Source organism: Macadamia integrifolia, chromosome 4 (assembly GCF_013358625.1).
Source record: "Macadamia integrifolia cultivar HAES 741 chromosome 4, SCU_Mint_v3, whole genome shotgun sequence".
Classification (NCBI taxonomy): domain Eukaryota; kingdom Viridiplantae; phylum Streptophyta; class Magnoliopsida; order Proteales; family Proteaceae; genus Macadamia; species Macadamia integrifolia.
In genome coordinates, this window is record NC_056560.1 from 3213237 (window position 1) to 3232290 (window position 19054).

The 19054-nt window shown below is 40.0% G+C and overlaps 1 protein-coding gene across 4 annotated transcripts in view; it reads right to left on the bottom strand.

Moving 5' to 3' along the window:
* Positions 1 to 1405: 1405 nt before the first annotated feature.
* LOC122077285 (thylakoid lumenal 29 kDa protein, chloroplastic) overlaps positions 1406 to 19054 on the bottom strand; it is a 37241-nt gene continuing 19592 nt past the window's right edge. For 2 of the 4 annotated variants that reach the window (XM_042643178.1, XM_042643181.1), the window contains exons 9-11: positions 12390 to 12527; positions 2135 to 2269; positions 1406 to 1817 (exon numbers count right to left, since the gene is read on the bottom strand). In XM_042643178.1, coding sequence (XP_042499112.1) covers positions 1707 to 1817; positions 2135 to 2269; positions 12390 to 12527 — 384 coding nt within the window. In that variant the 3' untranslated portion in view covers positions 1406 to 1706. Of the gene's footprint in view, positions 1818 to 2134; positions 2270 to 12389; positions 12528 to 17153; positions 17568 to 19054 lie in introns of those variants that run through there. The other 2 variants (XM_042643179.1, XM_042643180.1) reach the window with 2 other exon arrangements.

Genomic DNA, 19054 nt, shown 5'->3' on the forward strand with positions numbered 1-19054 from the left:
ATAATTTCAAATCTTCATCAACATGTCTTTTGATTGATGATGAACTACCTAAACGACACTTCTTACATGATGCAGCCTCTATTGAACCCCCACCCTTTTTTTTTTAATCTGCTAATGATGGGTATCTAGGTCGAATGCTTGACTAGTCCCGCGGGCCCATACTGACCCACAACTACATGGATCGGGTCATACCGGGGTTGAATGAGAACCATTCAACTTTTACTGAAAAGCAGGGAAGAGCACTAAACACCCCCATGTACATGAGTAGCCCAAATGAGGTAGGAGGAGTCGAACTCAAAACTACATGTTTTCTAAGGCGAAGTTCCATTGCAACTCGGCTACCCCAAGCCCTCTACTCTTCTAGGGTTACAAAAAACTAGAGGCACAATGGAGAGACAAGTTAAAATTATTAAAAGGAAATGTGTTGAGAGAACTAAGTAGGACTGCTTGGGTCTTATATTTACTAGCTTGTGAATGCCAAATAAAATTACATCAAGACCCCCAACACTAACAAAAAGTACCTAGGAAAAAAAAAACTTATTTAACAAAGTACCCATAATACCATTACTCCATGAACTATAACAGGTTTACATTTCAGGCCAAAATACAAATTTTAACAAAAAAAAAAAATCATTTTTCCGAAATGAATGAAAGTACAGACCAGACCCCCCATAAACATAAAGGTGAAAGAACAAAATTTTCAGCCCGAGTTTGCTGAATTGAAACGAAATAAATGATTATGGCTCCAGTGTTAGCAAGTATGACTGAGAGCTAACAGTCTAGTTTTGGTCCTAGCTGATTTACGTTTGCACATTCAGTCAGACTGATAAAAACCGACTATGGAAACCAACTGTATCACTGATACATAATGCTTATTTGGTATTGGGATCCATGTCATGTGGCCACCAATTCTCCTTTAGGTTATAGCTTTATATCTAGGGGTTTTAGTTAATAAGGGCCAATAATCACTATAGTGGTTGGTTAAACCTTGTTAGTTTGCTTACCATACAGCTCTCCAGAGAAGAGGTTACACTTTCTATAAGTGGCTAGTCAATGTCATCAAAGGAGAGAGAGAGACAGAGAGAGAGAGAGAGAGAGAGAGAAATATGAATGTTGTCTCTTTGGAGTAATTCATATAAGCATCATAGTGCAAGGGGTTTAGGTTTTCGAAATTTTATTGTGTCAGATCTGTGTCCATTCCTTGTCATCAGTTTGGATTTGGTATTTGATAAATGACTTCCACACCATCCAATGCTAAAACATCATTTTGTATTAAAGAAAAAAGAATGGGAATATATATATATATATATATAAATACTGACTGGGCCATCCAATACTGACTATCAGCACGAAATTGGTTTGACAGCAAAAAAAACACTAAACAGGAGAAAAACCCAGTAAATGGTTGGTTGGTTGGCCATAGGTTTGATGAGATGGCCATGAAATAGAATTGAAAGGAGGTTTAAACAGTCAGATTGGCCAACCTCAATCCTCCATGTGGCAAAAATAAACCATTCACCTCCGAGAGATTCAGATTCTGACTCTACAACAAATACAGTTGAAATTTAATAACAACAACTTGTTACAGATAGCTTGCTCTATACGACTGAAGTCGTTTTTTAAGTTAACAATGAACTGGTAATTGACTCTGCCTAAGCTGAGCTGGTGCCTCTTCTTCTTCTTCTTCTTTCAGAAAAATCTTAAATCTATAACTTCAATTTGCTGAAATCAACCTTTTTGATAGGATACGTATAGGCTTCATAGTTAATTTGTTGGCCCAAGCAACTAAGTTTTGTGAGGGTAGTTATAAGGTCAACCTGTTGCAAGATGCCACAACAAAAAAATTTCATCAGTTCCAGTCTTAATTTTTTACAAATAAAGCATATGGTATATATTAGTAGGGAACACCTATCCAAGCTCTAGACTGGCAAGACAATTAAGTCTGATTGAGCATATCCCAAATTGTCCCAATGAAAGCTGGGTAAAAAATTCTACCTCCAGGAACCAAATGTTGTGACACCATCATGACTCAGGTTCTTCAAGTTACCTCAATTATTAATAGTGAATTGAAAAAGATCCACTTCCTCTATTTGTCTTTTTAGTATCTTGAAAAGAAGAGGCAAATTATGCTCACCTCATAGTCTGTCTGAGACACTGTTTCACGGCTACGTTGGTATTTCTGAACCCATGGCTTTACATCTGGGTCTGAAGCTAATAAAGTTTCAATTGCCATCTGATCAGGACCGATGAAAGCCGACATAACAGCTAGCTGCCCCCCACCACCCCCAAAAAAATAAATAAATAAAGTCTCATAAAAAATGTTCAAGATAAAGACCACCAGATTGATGTTAGAAATATATACCAAACAAAGCAAAAGGAAAACTAATGAAAAGTCAGACCACCATATTAATGTTAAGAGAAAAATTACCTAAATAGATATCCTATTTACATGCATATCTTCCCAAAGCATGTTTTGTATTATTGTCTGTAACTGAATGCAATAAACTTGAGTTGTTATTAACTGATAATAAAGATTGGACAATACTCTTATTAATATTGCGTCCACACATAAGTAAGAGCCCACATACTAAACATGGATCATCATTGGATCACCATTGGAACGCTCTAATAACAGCGAAAAGGAGCATTTTTTTTATTGAAAAATGTACACAGCTGGAAGTAAAAGTTAGTAGAATACAAACAACGTGACTTGACAGTACTAACTGATAAGCCTAACTGCAGTATATACGGGTATGATGGTTCACGCAGTAGGTTGATGCCATAGACAACACAAGATATGATACTCCGCGAAAGAGAGAATTGGCCAAGATTTCTTATAGACTAAGTTAAGCAAAGCCAGTGGTGGAGATGTCATGAAACAGTTTAGGAAATATGAAAGGCTCAATAATAATGTATGTTAGGGTTTATCCAATGTTATTGCAGACCAATTCTTTGATAGAGTGTTCAAAGAGATTTTCCCAAATCCACTGCGGGCTTCTCTTTTGTTATTTTGCTCTGACTACAGTATTAACCTTTGGCTGCTCAACCATCACATACACTTTACCTAATAGGGTCAGTATTTATTGGTTGGGCTTCAAAAATAAATAAATAAATAAATGATTAGATATCATAGGCCAATTTACAACTTCATGGAGTCAGATTTTATTTTATGTTTTTAAGTTATTTTATAAAGTTTCTGGTTTAAAAAATTTACCTTCTTTCAGTAAAACATTGAAAAATATTGGGTTTATATACCATGGTTGGGCTTAATTTTATATATGTTAGGCACCGTTGCCCAATCTATGGATTCAAGTCGCTTTTTTTTTTTTTTTAATGAAATAAATTTTTTTTCGAAAAATAAGAGAAAAATTTTTTTGTTTGGATTTGAAAAATCATGCATTAATTTTGGAAGTATTGTTTTTGTATTTTCTACACAAAATGGTGATTAATTAGTAGTTTCATACTATTTTTTTGTTAATTAGGATCTCATTATTTTTTAAAAATCATAAAATTAGTTTTCATTAGGAAAAGGTATATGTAAAGTGAAAATTAAGAAATTATTAAAAAAAAATATAGTTATAATAATGTGTTTGGAGTTCCATAGTAAATTTTCAACCAAAATGCACTTTCTCTTTCGCACTAGATCTGGAAACCCACTAGTTAATTTTTGCTTTGCTAGGTAACTAAATTTCTTCTGAGGAATGTACAATATCTTGAAGTAGAGTGCCAATCATCAATGGAACCGGCTCAATTAGTGTCGGTGAAGGATTCCAACTTTAGATGGCTACTGTTGGAGAATAAAATGCCCAAGATTGTTATCCTCATTGTTTATGTTGAGGAAATTGTAGTTATTGGCAGCCATACGAGAGGAAATCTCGCATCTAAAAGCTTACATGGGCTAAGAATTTGAGATCATGGACCTTGGCAGGTCACATTATTTCCTAGGCATTGAAGTTGCTTGCTCCACCTAGGGTATTTTTCTATCTCAACGGAAATATACTTTTGATTTATTATTTGAAGGGGGATGCTAGGTTGTAAGCCTTCAAACACCCCTCTTGAAGCTAATATTCACTCTCCAGTGAAAATGGTGATCTTGTGGACAAGGGGCAGTATCAACGGTTAGTTGGAAAGTTGATCTACCTATCCCATACTTATCTAGACATTGCCTTCGCCATCAGCCTGGTTAGTCAATATATTCATAACCCTCACTCCACACACTTAGAAGTTGTGTTTTGTATCTTGCTTATTTGAAATCTGCATAAGGAAAAGTGGTCCTTTTCTATTCCTAGGATCACCTATGAGTTGAGGCCTTTACAGATGCTGATTCGGCCAGCTCTCCTGGGGATCAACGGTCTACGACAGGTTATGGTACATTTGTGGGTAGCAACTTGGTTACTTGGAAGAGTAAGAAACAGACTATTATTGCTTGGTCTAGTGCTGAAACTGAATTTTGAGCTATGTCTCATGGCATTTGTGAGTTGATGTGGCTCTAATCTTTTGAAAGATCTGAATCTCTCTGTTTCCTTACTGATGATGCTATACTATTGCAGTAAGTCTGGCCTCAGCATTGCCTATAATCCAGTTCAGTATGATCGCACAAAGCATGTGGAAATTGATCGTTATAGTAAATTCATTAAAAGGGAAGGGAAAAAATAGCCCAAAAGAGGAGTTACAAACCTAATTAGGGATACAAAAATCTCATAAAGGGCACCAATCAGGGCCGACGTCACCGCAAAGAACTTCTACAACCCCGCTTGTAAGCCCAACCAGAGGAGAAGGGCAAAACAGTCTGAAACGGAATAGAATCACAAACCCTAACCCTAATATCTCAACATAAAAGTTCCTTGCTTCCGACAAGAAGGAGCACTACCAGAGAAGAGGCAGCCACGGTGGAGGAGCATTGGCCTTGGGGAGGGCCTCGGCCAAGTAAGCAGCTGGCCTAGCGGATGGGGTCTCCAAGGCGAAAGGGCACCGACCTCTCTGAGGGGCAACGACGGACTAGCTACTGATCAAGAGAGGCCCGACGGGCTGTTATCGAAGAGGCTACTTCCGATCGAGGCAAAAGTTCAAACCAACAAACCGAAAGGTAGGTTACCGGTGGCCGTCAAGTCCAGTAGGACAGGCGGACAACGAGGGTGGAGGCCAACACAAGGAGTAGGTGGACAGACCAAGCGAGTCAAGCATTCGGAAGGGTGGGCAACCTAGAAAGGGTGAACACCAACGGACGACAAGCCTGGTGAGAGTAGCTTCCAAAAGGGATACAGGTATGGCGCAGGCGGGCAGCCATCCGAGAGGCAATATCAAAGGAGTAAACAAGCCACCAGATAGACCAAATGAAAATGAAGGCAACCAGAAGGGTAGGCAATAGTAGGCTTAACGAGAGAGGTGTCCAAAAGGGCAGTAGGCCTGGCGGGATGGCGACTAGGAAGTAGCTATCCCAAAAGGGGCCAGCACTAAGTCATCTACTTGCCAAGTAGGGCAGCAGCCAGCGGGAAGAAGAGCCGAACGGTTGCAACAGGCTCAACACCGATCAAGATGACTAATGCTAGCAACTATAGGATAAGAAGGTAAAGGGAATGGAGGAGGGAGAAGTGAGAGGGAGAGAGAAGAAGAAGAGAAGAGAGACGGAGAGAAGGCGAAGGGAGACGGAGAAAGGAGGAAATGGGGGAGCAGCCTGGCCGTGAGGCGGCCTCCTTTTCTTCTGTCCATTTTTGCTCCTTTCCTCTCCCTCTTGGTTCCTTAACCTCAAAATTCTGACAGTTTAGGAAACTCCAACTTCTTTTTTATTGCTACATATGCCTTTAAGTGTCCCATAGAGACAGCCTCTCTTTAAGGTGACCTTCGTAATATTACCTTGTAGGTTAGGTCCATCCCTAAGGATTGGGTGGTGATTTAAATGTTATTCAGTATCAGTCATGAAAAGCAAGGTGGTGATTGGCTTGATAGGTCTTTTACCGATTATTTTAATTGATCATCATTTTATTAAAGAGAAGTGGAACAAAGGTTGATGCCTCTCCCTCTCAGTTCCTTAACCTCAAAGTTTCTAATTGTTAGAGAACTGCAACTTCTTTTTCATTGCTACATATGCCTTTAATTGTCCCTTAGAGAGAGCCCTTATTTAAGTTGACCTTCGTAATATTGCCTTGCAGGTTAGGTCCCTCCCTGGGGATTGGGTAGTGATTTCAATGTTATTTAGTATTAGGCATGAAAAGCAAGGTGATGATTGCTATAATGGATCTTCTATCGATGCTTTCAATAAGTGCATTAAAGGCATAGTTGTGAATGACTTCAGGTGGTCAAGCCTTAAATTCACTTCACATAATAGAAGAAGTGGTGAGTCTCAGCTTGCATGCAAGCTTGACAGGGTCCTCGTTTAATGAAGCCTGACTCTCCACCTTTCCCTCTCTCTTTCTATACTTCTTTCAATCCCTTGGTATTTCTGAATTTTCACAATGGGAAGATCCCATTTTTTTGAAAAATCCTTATATCCCCAGGATTCTTCAAAAACCAATTTAGAATTTCAGGAAAAACAAAAAACCGATAACAAGGTATCGCAAGGGGAGATGAGAATATCAATCTTACATAAATCACCATAAATAACGAAATCACATGAGGAGATGAGCCATCTTTTCATCAAACCAAATCACAGATGAGATCATAGCAGCAAATTAATACCTTGTTTTGTCATTGTAAATAACAAGGGAATGCATTTTGAATAAAGCAGCCGTTGTTACACCCATGCACTAATCGGGTCAAATTTGAACTTTGGATTGCGACAGTCTATTGTCGTAAGGGAAGGGATGACCCTACTTGCCCATACATTTCTTGTCTGTCACACTGGAGGGGATTCAAACCTTCTGATCCTAAGCGGTAAGTGACCAAACACCTCCCCACAGTGGAAGTTTCCGGGAAGACCTTGAACACATCCTAAAGTAACCCCCTAGTGTATGGCCAAAGGTGGACAGAAAGCTATCAAAATATAGCACTAGAATGGCCACAAAAAATTGACCCTGAATCTGATGACCTCAATCCAGTGGCACTTGTTGTATTGAAATGGCTTCAATGCCCATAGGTCCTGCTACTCAGCCAGATCTGACTAACCTCCCACACTACTTTTTACCCTTCCCCATGACTTATATGCCTAGTGAGTCTAAAGAGGTTGGCCCGTGTGTCCCAATAGGTGACTTAACCCATTTAGGTCCCGGATAAGTGCCCAACCAAACAAGCCTTAAGGCCTTGCACTAAAAAGGAAGGAGTTCATTTCTCACTTCTCACCTAAAAACCAACGTGGGAGAGGGAGAGGGAGAGAGAAAAGAAAAAAAAGGAGGTGGGGAAGCTCCAAGCTATGAGTGTCGTTGCCTGTTGCCACCGAAGGTAGGTGCAACCTTCCCCTAACACTCTTTCCCTTCATTTTTTGTCTTTGCCCTTTGATCAAACTATGGAATCGTAGGGTTGGAGGGGTGAGCCTTGACCCCGGTGCTTTTCAGCTGTCGGGTTGGTGTGCATTGCACTCCCCCGCATGTTCCCGAGCTCAATCCAAGCCGATCGAGCTCCGATAACATTTTCACCAAATAAGGACTTAGGGTTTCGACTATTCGTTCATCGTATCTCCCAAAAGGCTTGGTGGAAGTGTGATTAGTTCAGCTTGAATGAGAGCTGGTAAGACCCCTTATAATCTCTACAGAACAAATCTTGAAGGTCAGGCACGAGCAGGCACAACCCCCAAAGGTGGTTGAATTTCTGGATTTATCACCAAAAACAGACCATCGGAAACACAAGGTTGAATCCAGTGACTTGTTTTCGGTGAACCCTGAGCTTTTAGGAAGCTATTGTCTAGGCCACCAGAAACAACGGGGCTGGATCCAATGACTTGTTCTAAACTGTCAAAATTGACTTGTTCTGAACTGTCAAAATTGACTATTCTGGCAGACCTTGTGGGTCCCCCTTAGATGTTTCTGACACTCGTTAACGCCTATTTATCATTGTACCTAGTATAGAGACAATCACAGAACGATGAGGCCTAGCGGGGTTTAACATTGGGTTTACAACTTGGGAATTGCACCCGTCCGATCTACAGACGAGGTGAGTGGTGGTTTGACTTTATTTTTAGAGTGTTAATATTATAGAACTACGTGCATACCATAGAAATCATTAGTATATAATTTCAACTACTTGTATGATTTTTATGAATTGTATAACATGTTGAGTTATTTATGAATTATATACTATACATGATTTATTTTAACTATATACATGAACTGTGTGACGGGATCTGGTGTGGCCGAGGTGGTTATGGTATCGTGATCGTCGGGTGGATGATTGCATTATGCATTGGGCGTTCAATAAAGTTAGCTATAGTTGTGGATGCACTTTGTGGCCAATATAAATTTCGGTATCGTGTACTCCATGGCTATACTTGGATATTGGTGTGCTTTGTGGTTGATGGTAATTCCGGTATCCCTTATCCCATACTTAATTACTTGTATGCTAGATAGGCTTAGACATGGGTGTGATGTTGCCGATGGTTGATTCCGGTATCGTATTACATACTACTTGTATCTTTATGCAAGGCATGTAGCTTACTATGGCTAGGTGACATTCCCTATACTTCGATCTCTTTCCAACAAGGGGTAAGGTGTTGGATAACCTAACCATGGTATGTTCGATGAACCCTCTCGGAATGCCAATGCTGTGGTACAATGTGATTGTTGTTGGAGGCGTAAACTAGTCCATTGTGGCCGATGGTAATTTTGATGCCATGACTTCCAGGAGGGGATAATCAGGGGTTTGCTAAGTGACTGATAGTCACATTCTGGGACCGACAGGCTCCTAATCACGATTAGGGTTTGTATCGTTGGGTGACCGATGTGTGAGTTCCGAGGACAGGGATACACCCTAATACGTCGTAGTAGCATAAACCTGACTTGGTTGTATGTTAGGTAGTTTAACGTCAAATGAATTGCATCATTCTCGTATCATTGACTATGTGTATATGCTTGCATGAACCACATCCCTCACTGAGCTAGTTGGAGCTCACACCACTTGCGTGTTGCTTTTTAGATGATGATGCAGGTGTTGTTGTGCTACTGGGTAGTGACACTTCTTCTTCGTACCCGAGTACGGTGGCAACTGGTGGACACCAGAAGCCGAGGAGCACGATCCCGATTATGCTTGTGATATCTATGCATATGCAACATCGTGAGCCGACTGATGGCTTATCATCCTGATACTGTATTTTTGGATGGTATACATTTTGGGCTTTATATGTATGTTTCGACAATTGTGACGAGTAAACTTTTGTTATGTAATATATTAACATAAGTTGTTTTCCCAACTTGATTACATGATTCCGCTACATTATACTGGTCCGGTATTGTGTGATTGTGAGGGTTAAGGTACTGCTATCAGAGATCCTGATAGAGGCATAAGACGGGTAAGGCGACTTCTTTACACTGCTGGTATCTTAGTAGCGTGAGCGGGGTGTGACAGCAGTAGTTGCTGCTCCCACCATTCTTGCCTTGAAGAATCTCAAACTGATGCCTTGATCTGTCTTGCTCTGATAATATGGGCCTGCTTGATACCATTATGTTTCTGTATTTCTCAATTTTTTTGTTACTGGAAACAAAAAAAGAATAAAATCCGTTTGCTAACATACGTTCATTTTTTTTTTTCCTGGGAATTTGAAAAAAAAGAAACATCTTTTAGAAACTCCTTACATGATTAATTTGATGGGCAAGACATAATTTTATGTTAAAAATAAAACACCTCCAATGCAACTTCAACCAACACCCCACCACCTCCTCCATTGCCAACACCACTAGGCCCACCACCGTCGCCACCACTGCACCACCAATACCACCACCACCACTACCACCATATCCCATCACAACCACCAGAACCACCAACACCACCACAACCACAACCACCACCAACACCACCACGACCTCCACCACCCACCACAACCACCACCGCCACCACCTAAGCCAAATTTTGGATATTGAATAAGAATTTATAAATTTATATAAGTTTCATACATAGAAATTAATATGCACTTAACAGAATCATTTTTATTTCTTTTCTAGTCCAGAAATAGAAATTACTACACATTATCAAACATGTTTTTTTGCCCAGAAATAGAAATACAAAAAGTTATTTCTAGATAGAAATTTAGCCCAGAAATAGAATGGTTATCATGCAAACCCTAAGTGGCAGAATCAAAACAAGAATAACCAATATGAACCCTTGAGCTAGAGAAGAAGAGAAGAAGCAGACCGAAAATGATGAACTAATCAGCTGCACAAAGATATACCTATAATAATCCAAGTTTCAATAATTACACATAATACCTCAACTAATGTGTATTTACACATGATTCCCTGAATAAGAATGAATTATAACAGAACACTCCGTGCAGTTCATCTTATCAATAATGATATTGACAATGAAAATTACAATAATAATGATGATGACAGTAATAAAAAAATACTAATACTAACAAATATTAATAATAATTAATAATACATAATAAATTGGCAGATATGTTCAAAAGAGAAAAAGGTAAATAATAAAGAATCAGTGTAGCAGTGAGAACTTTATGAATCCTAAATCTCTCTCCGTCTCCTACAATACGTTGACCGTATTTTTTTTCGCTCAGGCATGCCAGAATCCCCTTTGGATGGATTCAAAGTAATCTGACTTTGATCAAGGCGAATGGAGTCCTCTCATGCCCAGATTGCTCCAGGTACTTTGACTTCAAGATTTTTGTAGATAAACCAAACTCAAAGGCAAACAAAGGAATTTGAATCCTAAAGAACGTTGTTCATTGCATTGAGATAAATTCTGAGAAAATTCAAGAGTTTCACTAGTTGGGAAACTCGTTGAAATTACATCTAATGGAAAGAAAAGAGTCCTAAGTAAAGTCTATCCCTATAAAAGAGATGAAATTGGTAAAGAGTTGCATTTTTGCGAGAGTTTTGTTGTTGTTGATTTGATATCCCTTGGCCAAATTTATCTCGCCTTGAAATAGCAATCTTCATTTCGATCACAAAGAGTTGGTTGAGTAACTGCTCCCACTCTCTTACTCTTCGTGTGGCTGAAAGACAGCTGTTCAAGCGGTCTCATCCTCCTGGCACGTCTACACATCATCTATGCGAACGTGCCATGTAATCAATTATTCAAAAATTCAAAATCTACCACCAACAGAATCAAATTCAGATTAGGTATTGAAGGTGTTGGAACCTCTAGTTGAATTGCAAAATCAAGGTGGTTAGAATGATCATTTCGTGGATGAAAGAAATGCAATTTATTAATGGTGAACATGTTACTGCACTAGGAGAAAGGGCAGAGAATGGAGTTACCGATCACTGAGTTGAGGCGGCTGATCAAGACACAACTCGCAGCCTAATATTGGTTCTAATGTAGGTGGCTGGTTACCTAAAGTTACTTCATCTCTGGAATCTGTATCAGGTGGATCACACTGATAGGTTGGATTCAGGTGGATGCATAGGTTGGTGGTGGATCTTAGAAAGGTGGATAACGGGGTTCTGGATGGTGTGGTCAACCATGTTCAGTGAGAGATTCTGCTCGTAGCCTCCTACAGCTTTGGTTTCTGTTAGTCAGATGCTTTGATGTCTAGTTTGGTACAGCTGTTACAAGGCTTTTTTGTAGAGATTTCTTCCATCTTTTTTTATCTGTATATCTTGTACATATACATTTTCTACATTACATTAATAAAGTTTTCCTTTTTCCCATTAAAAAAAAAAAGTACTGAACCCTGAAAGAATAGCTAAATTAGATGTAGATGGGTGTTCCTTGGGGAGTCCTTGGCAACATTGGAGGTTTTCTCTGGCCAATTTGTGAAAGAGACTATAAAAGGGCAGAACTTACAGAACTCCTGAAAGAAACCAAGCTGAGAAAGGATAGTCACACGCAATAGCAGAGGTCTCATTCAGCAAATGTTACAGGGTTGATGAGAAATGCAGTAGAGAAACCAAGTTGCTTTGCCCCAGCTGATAAGATTCATTCACCAATTGATTTATTAGCTGCATATTATTCTGAAAGGGCAGCATGGGATGCTAATCAAGTAACTGAGGACCAAAAAAACAAAGGGATAGTCAAGACCTTGACGTGTTCTTCGCATAGTAACCTTTGTGAATTGTAGCCTGCATTACTATTTGCTTGTAATGGGAACGGGCTAGTTTATTTCACTAAAATCCCCCAAAAAAGATTCACAACTTAGTACTATTATGAATCATGAAGTACTCCTTTGTCTATAAATAATATTTTTATCCCTCCCATCAAAGAAAAAAAGAAGGCAAAGATGTTAAAATTATAACCAAACAGAAGTGTACATTGCAATTATGATGTTGAAGAATGACATGACAGAATACCTGGCGAGGGCCAAAGCCGATGGCAGAGAACTTATCTTTCATTTCCTTAACTGATACCTCCTCCCACTGCGGTACCCTCCCATCTGGATCTGGTTCATTCGCATCCTTCCTTCCAAATTGTTTATCAAACAACCCCCACTGTTCATACAAGACGACCCATTTATGTTTCACAGTTTCAGATTTATACTAACACTTGCATGAATTATAGGGATATTTGGTAAAGGAGAATTTTTATAGAAAAGAATATTCATAAAAACGAGAGACCCCCTGAGTTGCTATGGTTTTATTTACTTTAGCATATTATATTTTTCCTGGTCCTGTATGGGAAATATTACCAACTTCTGTCTACCTATATTTTGATAAAGGAAGATTATCCTAAGAATTTAATGTGGATAATCTAAATAAAAAAAATGAAAAAAGACATGATATATGTTAAAGTTCTCTATATGTACCAAGGGGTATTCTTGTCATAGATTTTCCTTCTCAAGGACTTGTGTGTAACTCCTTATTTTAATCATAGTTGTCTTTTCTATTATAAATAAAGGTTACTGCTCACGGTTAGGGTATTCTTGTAAATCGGTAAAATTCTGTCTATCATCATGAAGAAGAGATTAATATACAAAGAATGGACCCAAACATCATAGGTCTACACAAGGAAATAGCTATACAAGGAAAGAAATTATTAAATAGAATATATACAGCTAACAAGAAAAAATCTTATCTTGCATCTTTACACTCTCCCTCAATCCGGTGCTGAGTAAATAGAATAAGTTTGGGTACAAGATACCAATGGCGAGCTGATGAAATAGCTTTAGCAAAAATTTCTGCAATCTGATGAGCAAAAGAGATTTAAGGAAGAGAAACAAGATTGCTGAGATATTTGTCACGAATTAAGTGACAACCAACCTCCTTGTGCTTAGTGTGCTCGTGAAATATTGGATTGGAAGCAATTCAAATGGTGCTCCTATGTTTTTTTTTTTAATGAGTAAGTGAATTCATTACTAAGCGAGAGAAGAATATACAAGGTAAAAAGGGGGTGGGGGAGGAGAACAGCCCAAAGGCACAAGCCCTTTGAGGAGGGGAAACCACCGACAACACAAAAGGGACTAGCCCAACAAAAAAGCTTGGGGGGGATTACATCAGGGGATGATAATGGAACGGGGGAGACACCAGGACACAAGAGTGAGCATGTTCCTTGGGGTGTCGTGGACAGTGCAAGGGCGGAGGCAACCAAGTTTGGAGCTAACATCAAAGTAGATGAAATTCCAAATCTTATCGAAAGAACGAGAATTGGAAGTCCATCTATGAAGATTTCACTCCATCCAGGTATAGTTGATAGTAGCACAAAAGGCGAGCTTTCCAACAGTATCACAAATGGAGGATCTACCAAAAGTCAGGTCAACCCAGATCCATTCCTTGCTCAAGGGGAGAATTCTTCTTCAAGGCAACCAGCAACTACTAAGGACCCTCTTCCAGATAGAGGAGGAGAAGGGGTAGGAGAAAAGAAAATGATCGGCATCTTCAGCACCATTCCAGCAAAGATAGCAAGAAGGGAGAACATGAATGTGCCAGCAAATGAGGTAAGACTACACAGGGAGGCAATTAGATATAGCTCTCCAAACAGTGAAGCTATGAGGAGAATGGTGCTAGTATTATCAACAGAGAGGAGGTGTAGGATCCGAAAATGAAATAAATAAATCTTGGAATAAACCATAAAGCCAAAGAATCACACTACAAACTGAGGACATGGAATTATAGACTCTGTAGAAGGCTTGGAAAGTGTATGTTGCTTCTTGCATTTCCAAGAAAAACACCGTCCCAAAGTAGAAGACCAAGAGTCAGGACAACAAGCCCAATCAGCATCAACATAGGCACGCAACTGAAGTGAATGAGGATGAGAAAAATAACTCTTGCATAGATGTACCTCACAAATAGTAAATAATGCAGTGAGTACCAAATAGGTGCAATTGACAAGGCGATAAACAAACTGACTTACAACATGGATAGTGTTACAATCTCAGACGCTGTAGCTAGACCAGAAAACCAGAAACAAGAATGAAAAGAGAGAGAAAAGAGAAGAAGAGAGGAAGAAGATGAAGTAACCAAAGGAATTCTTAGGAATGGAGAGCAACCTGAGATTAATTCAATGTGAATCTAACCTCAGGTTCTCTTATGAATATATAACATTAGGTCAAGAGGAAAAACAATAAAGCCCCCCCACTTACAAAACGAAAATCCGAAAAAGACCCAAACAAACATGATAAGGACCAAATGGTCCTTGTCGTAGGCGCTAATATTAGCACTATTCCCTATTTGGGAATAGCACTAAAATCAACACTCCCCCTCAAGCTGGAGCATATAAATCTCCCACGCTCAGCTTGGTACAACTACTGCGGAAGCTAAGAGCAAATAAGGACTTAGTGAACATATCAGCCAACTGATTCTTTAATGAAACAAACGGAGTCTTAATTAGCTTCTTTAGAACAGCATCACGAACAAAGTGACAGTCCACCTCTATACGTTTGATCCTCTCATGGAAGACCGGATTGCTAACAATATACACAGCAGCTTGGTTGTCACAATGCATCTGCATAGGTTTGGTTACTGGAAATCCCAATTCCAAGAGTAACAAACGCAACCACATCAATTCAGCTATAGTATGAGCCATAGCTCTGTATTCTGCCTTTGCACTAGATCGGGCAATGGTGGTCTGTTTCTTGCTACGCCACGTAACCAAATTACCTCCAACAAAGGTGCAATATCCAGTGGTAGATCTCCAATCACTAGAGCCAACCTAATCAGCATCTGAGTAGCCAACAAGATCCATGTGCCAATTAGGATGATACACTAGCCCTTTGCCAGGGGCCCTCTTCAGGTAGTGGAGAACATGAACAATAGCGTCCCAATGAGCCTTCTGAGGAGACTGCATGAACTGACTGAGAACTCCAACAGCATAGAAGTTATCAAGACGAGTCACAGTAAGGTAAATTAGCTCGCCAATTGGACTTTTGTACTGGTGTATATCCTGAAGAGGTTCACCATCATCAACACCAAACTTTTGGTAAGGATCTACAAGGATATCAACAAGCTTGGATGCGAGCATCCCAGTATCAGATAGGAGGTCCACTACATACTTCCTTTAGGATAGATTGATCCCTTTCTTGCTTCAGATTACCTCAATCCCAAGGAAATAATGAAGTTGGCCTAGATCCTTTGTCTGAAAATGATGCTGGAGGTGACTTTTCACTTCAGAAATTCTTGTTTCATCATTACCAGTTAGGATGATATCATCAACATACACTACCATAACCAACTTGTCACCCCTGTGATGAACAAACACAGAGTGATCAGAGTAATACTGAGAAAACCCACAAGTGACTATGGTAACACTGAACTTATCAAACCATGCCCGAGGAGATTGTTTGAGACCATAGACCGCTTTGCTTTATGTAAGCGACACACCCGACCTTTATTCTCCCCCTGAGCAACATACCTAGGAGGTTGCTCCATATAAACTTCCTCCTGTAGATCACCATACGAGAAGGCATTCTTGATGTCCAACTGAGATAAAGGCCAATCAAAGTTGACAGTAAGAGAGATAAGAACGCGAATAGAGTTAAGTTTAGCAACTGGGGAGAAAGTCTCAAAGTAATCAACACCATAAGTCTGAGTGTAACCCTTGGCAACCAGGCGAGCCTTCAACCGCTTAACAGAGCCATCAGAGTGATACTTAACAGTGTATACCCAGCGACATTTCACCAGATCCTTACCAAGAGGTAAATCTACTAGACTCCAGGTACCACGACTCAAGAGAGCATCCATTGCTACATCCATGGCACCCTTCCATCCAGGGATATGGAGAGCCTCAGAATGAGTATGGAAGGTGAGAGATAAACATAAATTTATCAATAGAGTAAACAGCTAAGGATTTCTGAGTGCAAGAACGTATACCTTTCCTGCTAGCAATTGGTAAGTCATTATATGGATCAAAAGGAGGAACTTCACCAGAGGAAGGGAGCGATGGAGGATGTGTAGTAGCTGAATCAATAACCTCGCCATTGGACTATCCAACCCTCGCCCTATGTCGATAAACCTGTAGAGGAGGTGGAACAGGTGCATTGGTACTAGGGGGATCAGGAATCGGTATAAGGGATGGAATAGGAGGAGGAGAGGTAAATGACCACTCCTCAATAGGTTGAGACACCTGTGAAGAAAAGAAAGTACCTTTAAAAAAGGTCACATCGGCACTTACAAAGTTCCAGTGAGTAACAGGATCATAACACTTGTATCCTTTTCGGGTACGAGAGTAGCCTAAAAAAATACATTTAGTAGCCCATGGAGACAACTTATCCACATGCATGTGAAGATTGTGAACAAAGCACATACCCAAAAACCCGGGGAGGAAGAGGAAAACTAGGTAGAGTAGGGTATAAGACATAGAAGGGAGACCAATTCAACAGACCAGAAGACGGCATGCGATTAATCAAATGGCATGCAGTTAAAACCCCATCATTCCAAAAATGCTTAGGAACATGCATATGTATCATAATAGCCCGAGCTACCTCTAGGAGGTGCTGGTGCTTGTACTCTGCAACCCCATTTTGCTGTGGAGTATATGCATAACTAGTCTGATGAATCATGCCATGGGTATCACAGAAGTCAGAAATATCATTTTGAGCATATTCTAAAGCATCATCAGAACGAAAACTCTTAATGGAAATGCCGAACTGAGTTTTTATTTCATTATAGAATTTTTGGAACACAGATAAAAAATCAGATCTGTCCTTTAACATGTAAAGCCATGTGAGGCGAGAATGATTATCTACAAATGTAACAAAATAGCGAAAACCAAACCTATTACTAACTCTGCAAGGACACTATATATCAGAATGAGCTAAAGAAAACAATGATAGACTACAAGACACTAATCGAGATGGTACCCGATGGTGTTTACCCCAGCTCACAGGCTTCATACTCTAATCTATAAACATATAGAAAACTGGGAAACAAAAGCTGTAATCTAGGTAAGACCAAGTGTCCTAGACGGCAGTGCCATTGGAATAGAGAGACATCCCCAACATCAGTAGCGGCAGCATAAGTAGGAGGACAACCACTATTGAGGTAATACAATCCATCCTTTTCACACCCTCCACCAGTCGTTTTCCTTGAGTGAAGATCCTGAAAAATACAATAAGAGGGAAAGAAGGTTACTGAGCAATTGAGAGATCTAGTCAATTGACTCATAGAAAGAAGACTTAACGGAAATTAAGGTACATGTAATACAGCTAATAAGTGCAATGAAGAAGTAGGAGAAATAATACCATGTCCAAGGACAGGGGTGGATGTACCATTAGCAAAAATGACAGATATAGAACTAGTACTGGATGAGAAGGTCTGAAAAAGTGATGACTTACCAGTCATGTGAGCGGAAGCACTTGAATCAATGATCTAGAGGGTAGATGTATTGGAAAGAGGGGCTGACGTACCTGCATGCGCAAGGGTAGCAGCGAATGTGGAGGCACCATGGGATGTACTAGAAGAAGTCTCAAGAGATTGCAAGTGCTGGAGTAACTAGTTGATGTCATCGCACATACTAGTAGAAGAATCTCCTGAAGCAGGTATAGGTGTAGTAGTCGCCGGAGATACAGTATTAGTATCATCATCGGACACTGCATGATTGGCTAACTGAGTTGTCCACTCTGGCTTGCCATGCTTGGCCCAACACATCTCTATAGAATGGTTAGGTTTCCCACAGTAAGTACACTGGCGACCGGTGCGATCCGAGGACTGTCCACTAGAACCTCGACCCATAGGACCACGTCCTCCTCCGCGACCGTGCCCACGCCCACGGCCACAGTTAGCAAAGAATGCAGAATTATCTCTAGAAGGCTTATCAGATTTGGATGAGGAGGTGATACGCTATAGTCGGGAAAAAGCATCATTCAGAGTAGGAACCGGATCACCAGAAAGTAGATGGCCCTTTACTACCTTCAGATCATTGTTCAAACCGGCCAAAAAATTTGGAAACGAAGAACTCATTCCGTTGAGCTTCAACTTCTCAATATCAGTAGTCAGGCTGGAAGACATTTAGCTCTTCCACCATTCTCTTAAAAGCACTGTAATACTCAGAGAGGGATTTGTCAGATTGATGAAACTGGAAAAGCTTCTCATATATGTCATAGATCCGAGTCATGTTCTTCTCTTAGGAGTATGTTTCCTTCAGATTATCCCATACTCCCTTGGCTGTAGAATGGAACATAACATTGGCAGCTACATCTGGTTCCATACTGTTCCACAACCAGATCAGAATCAAGGCATTCTCCTTCATCCAATTGTCATACTTAGCATCATCAGGCAAAGGAGCCTCAGAAGTGGTATAGCTCAATTTGCCTTTAGTTAACAAATACACCTTAACAGACTGAGCCCAAAGAAGATAGTTCGAGCTCCCTTTGAGCTGGATAGAGGTGATATGGACATTGATATTATCCAATGCAGAAGAAGCAATAGTAGAAGAAACAGTAGAAGTAGTAGCAGGCACAGTCCCAACCCCAGCCATGAAATCAAGTAGAGTGTCTAGCAAGCAATAAGATGAACGTATCCGATAAGTAGTAATGCAATTCAGATCTAAAACTTAGGATTCAATCCAACATTCCAAACCACAATTC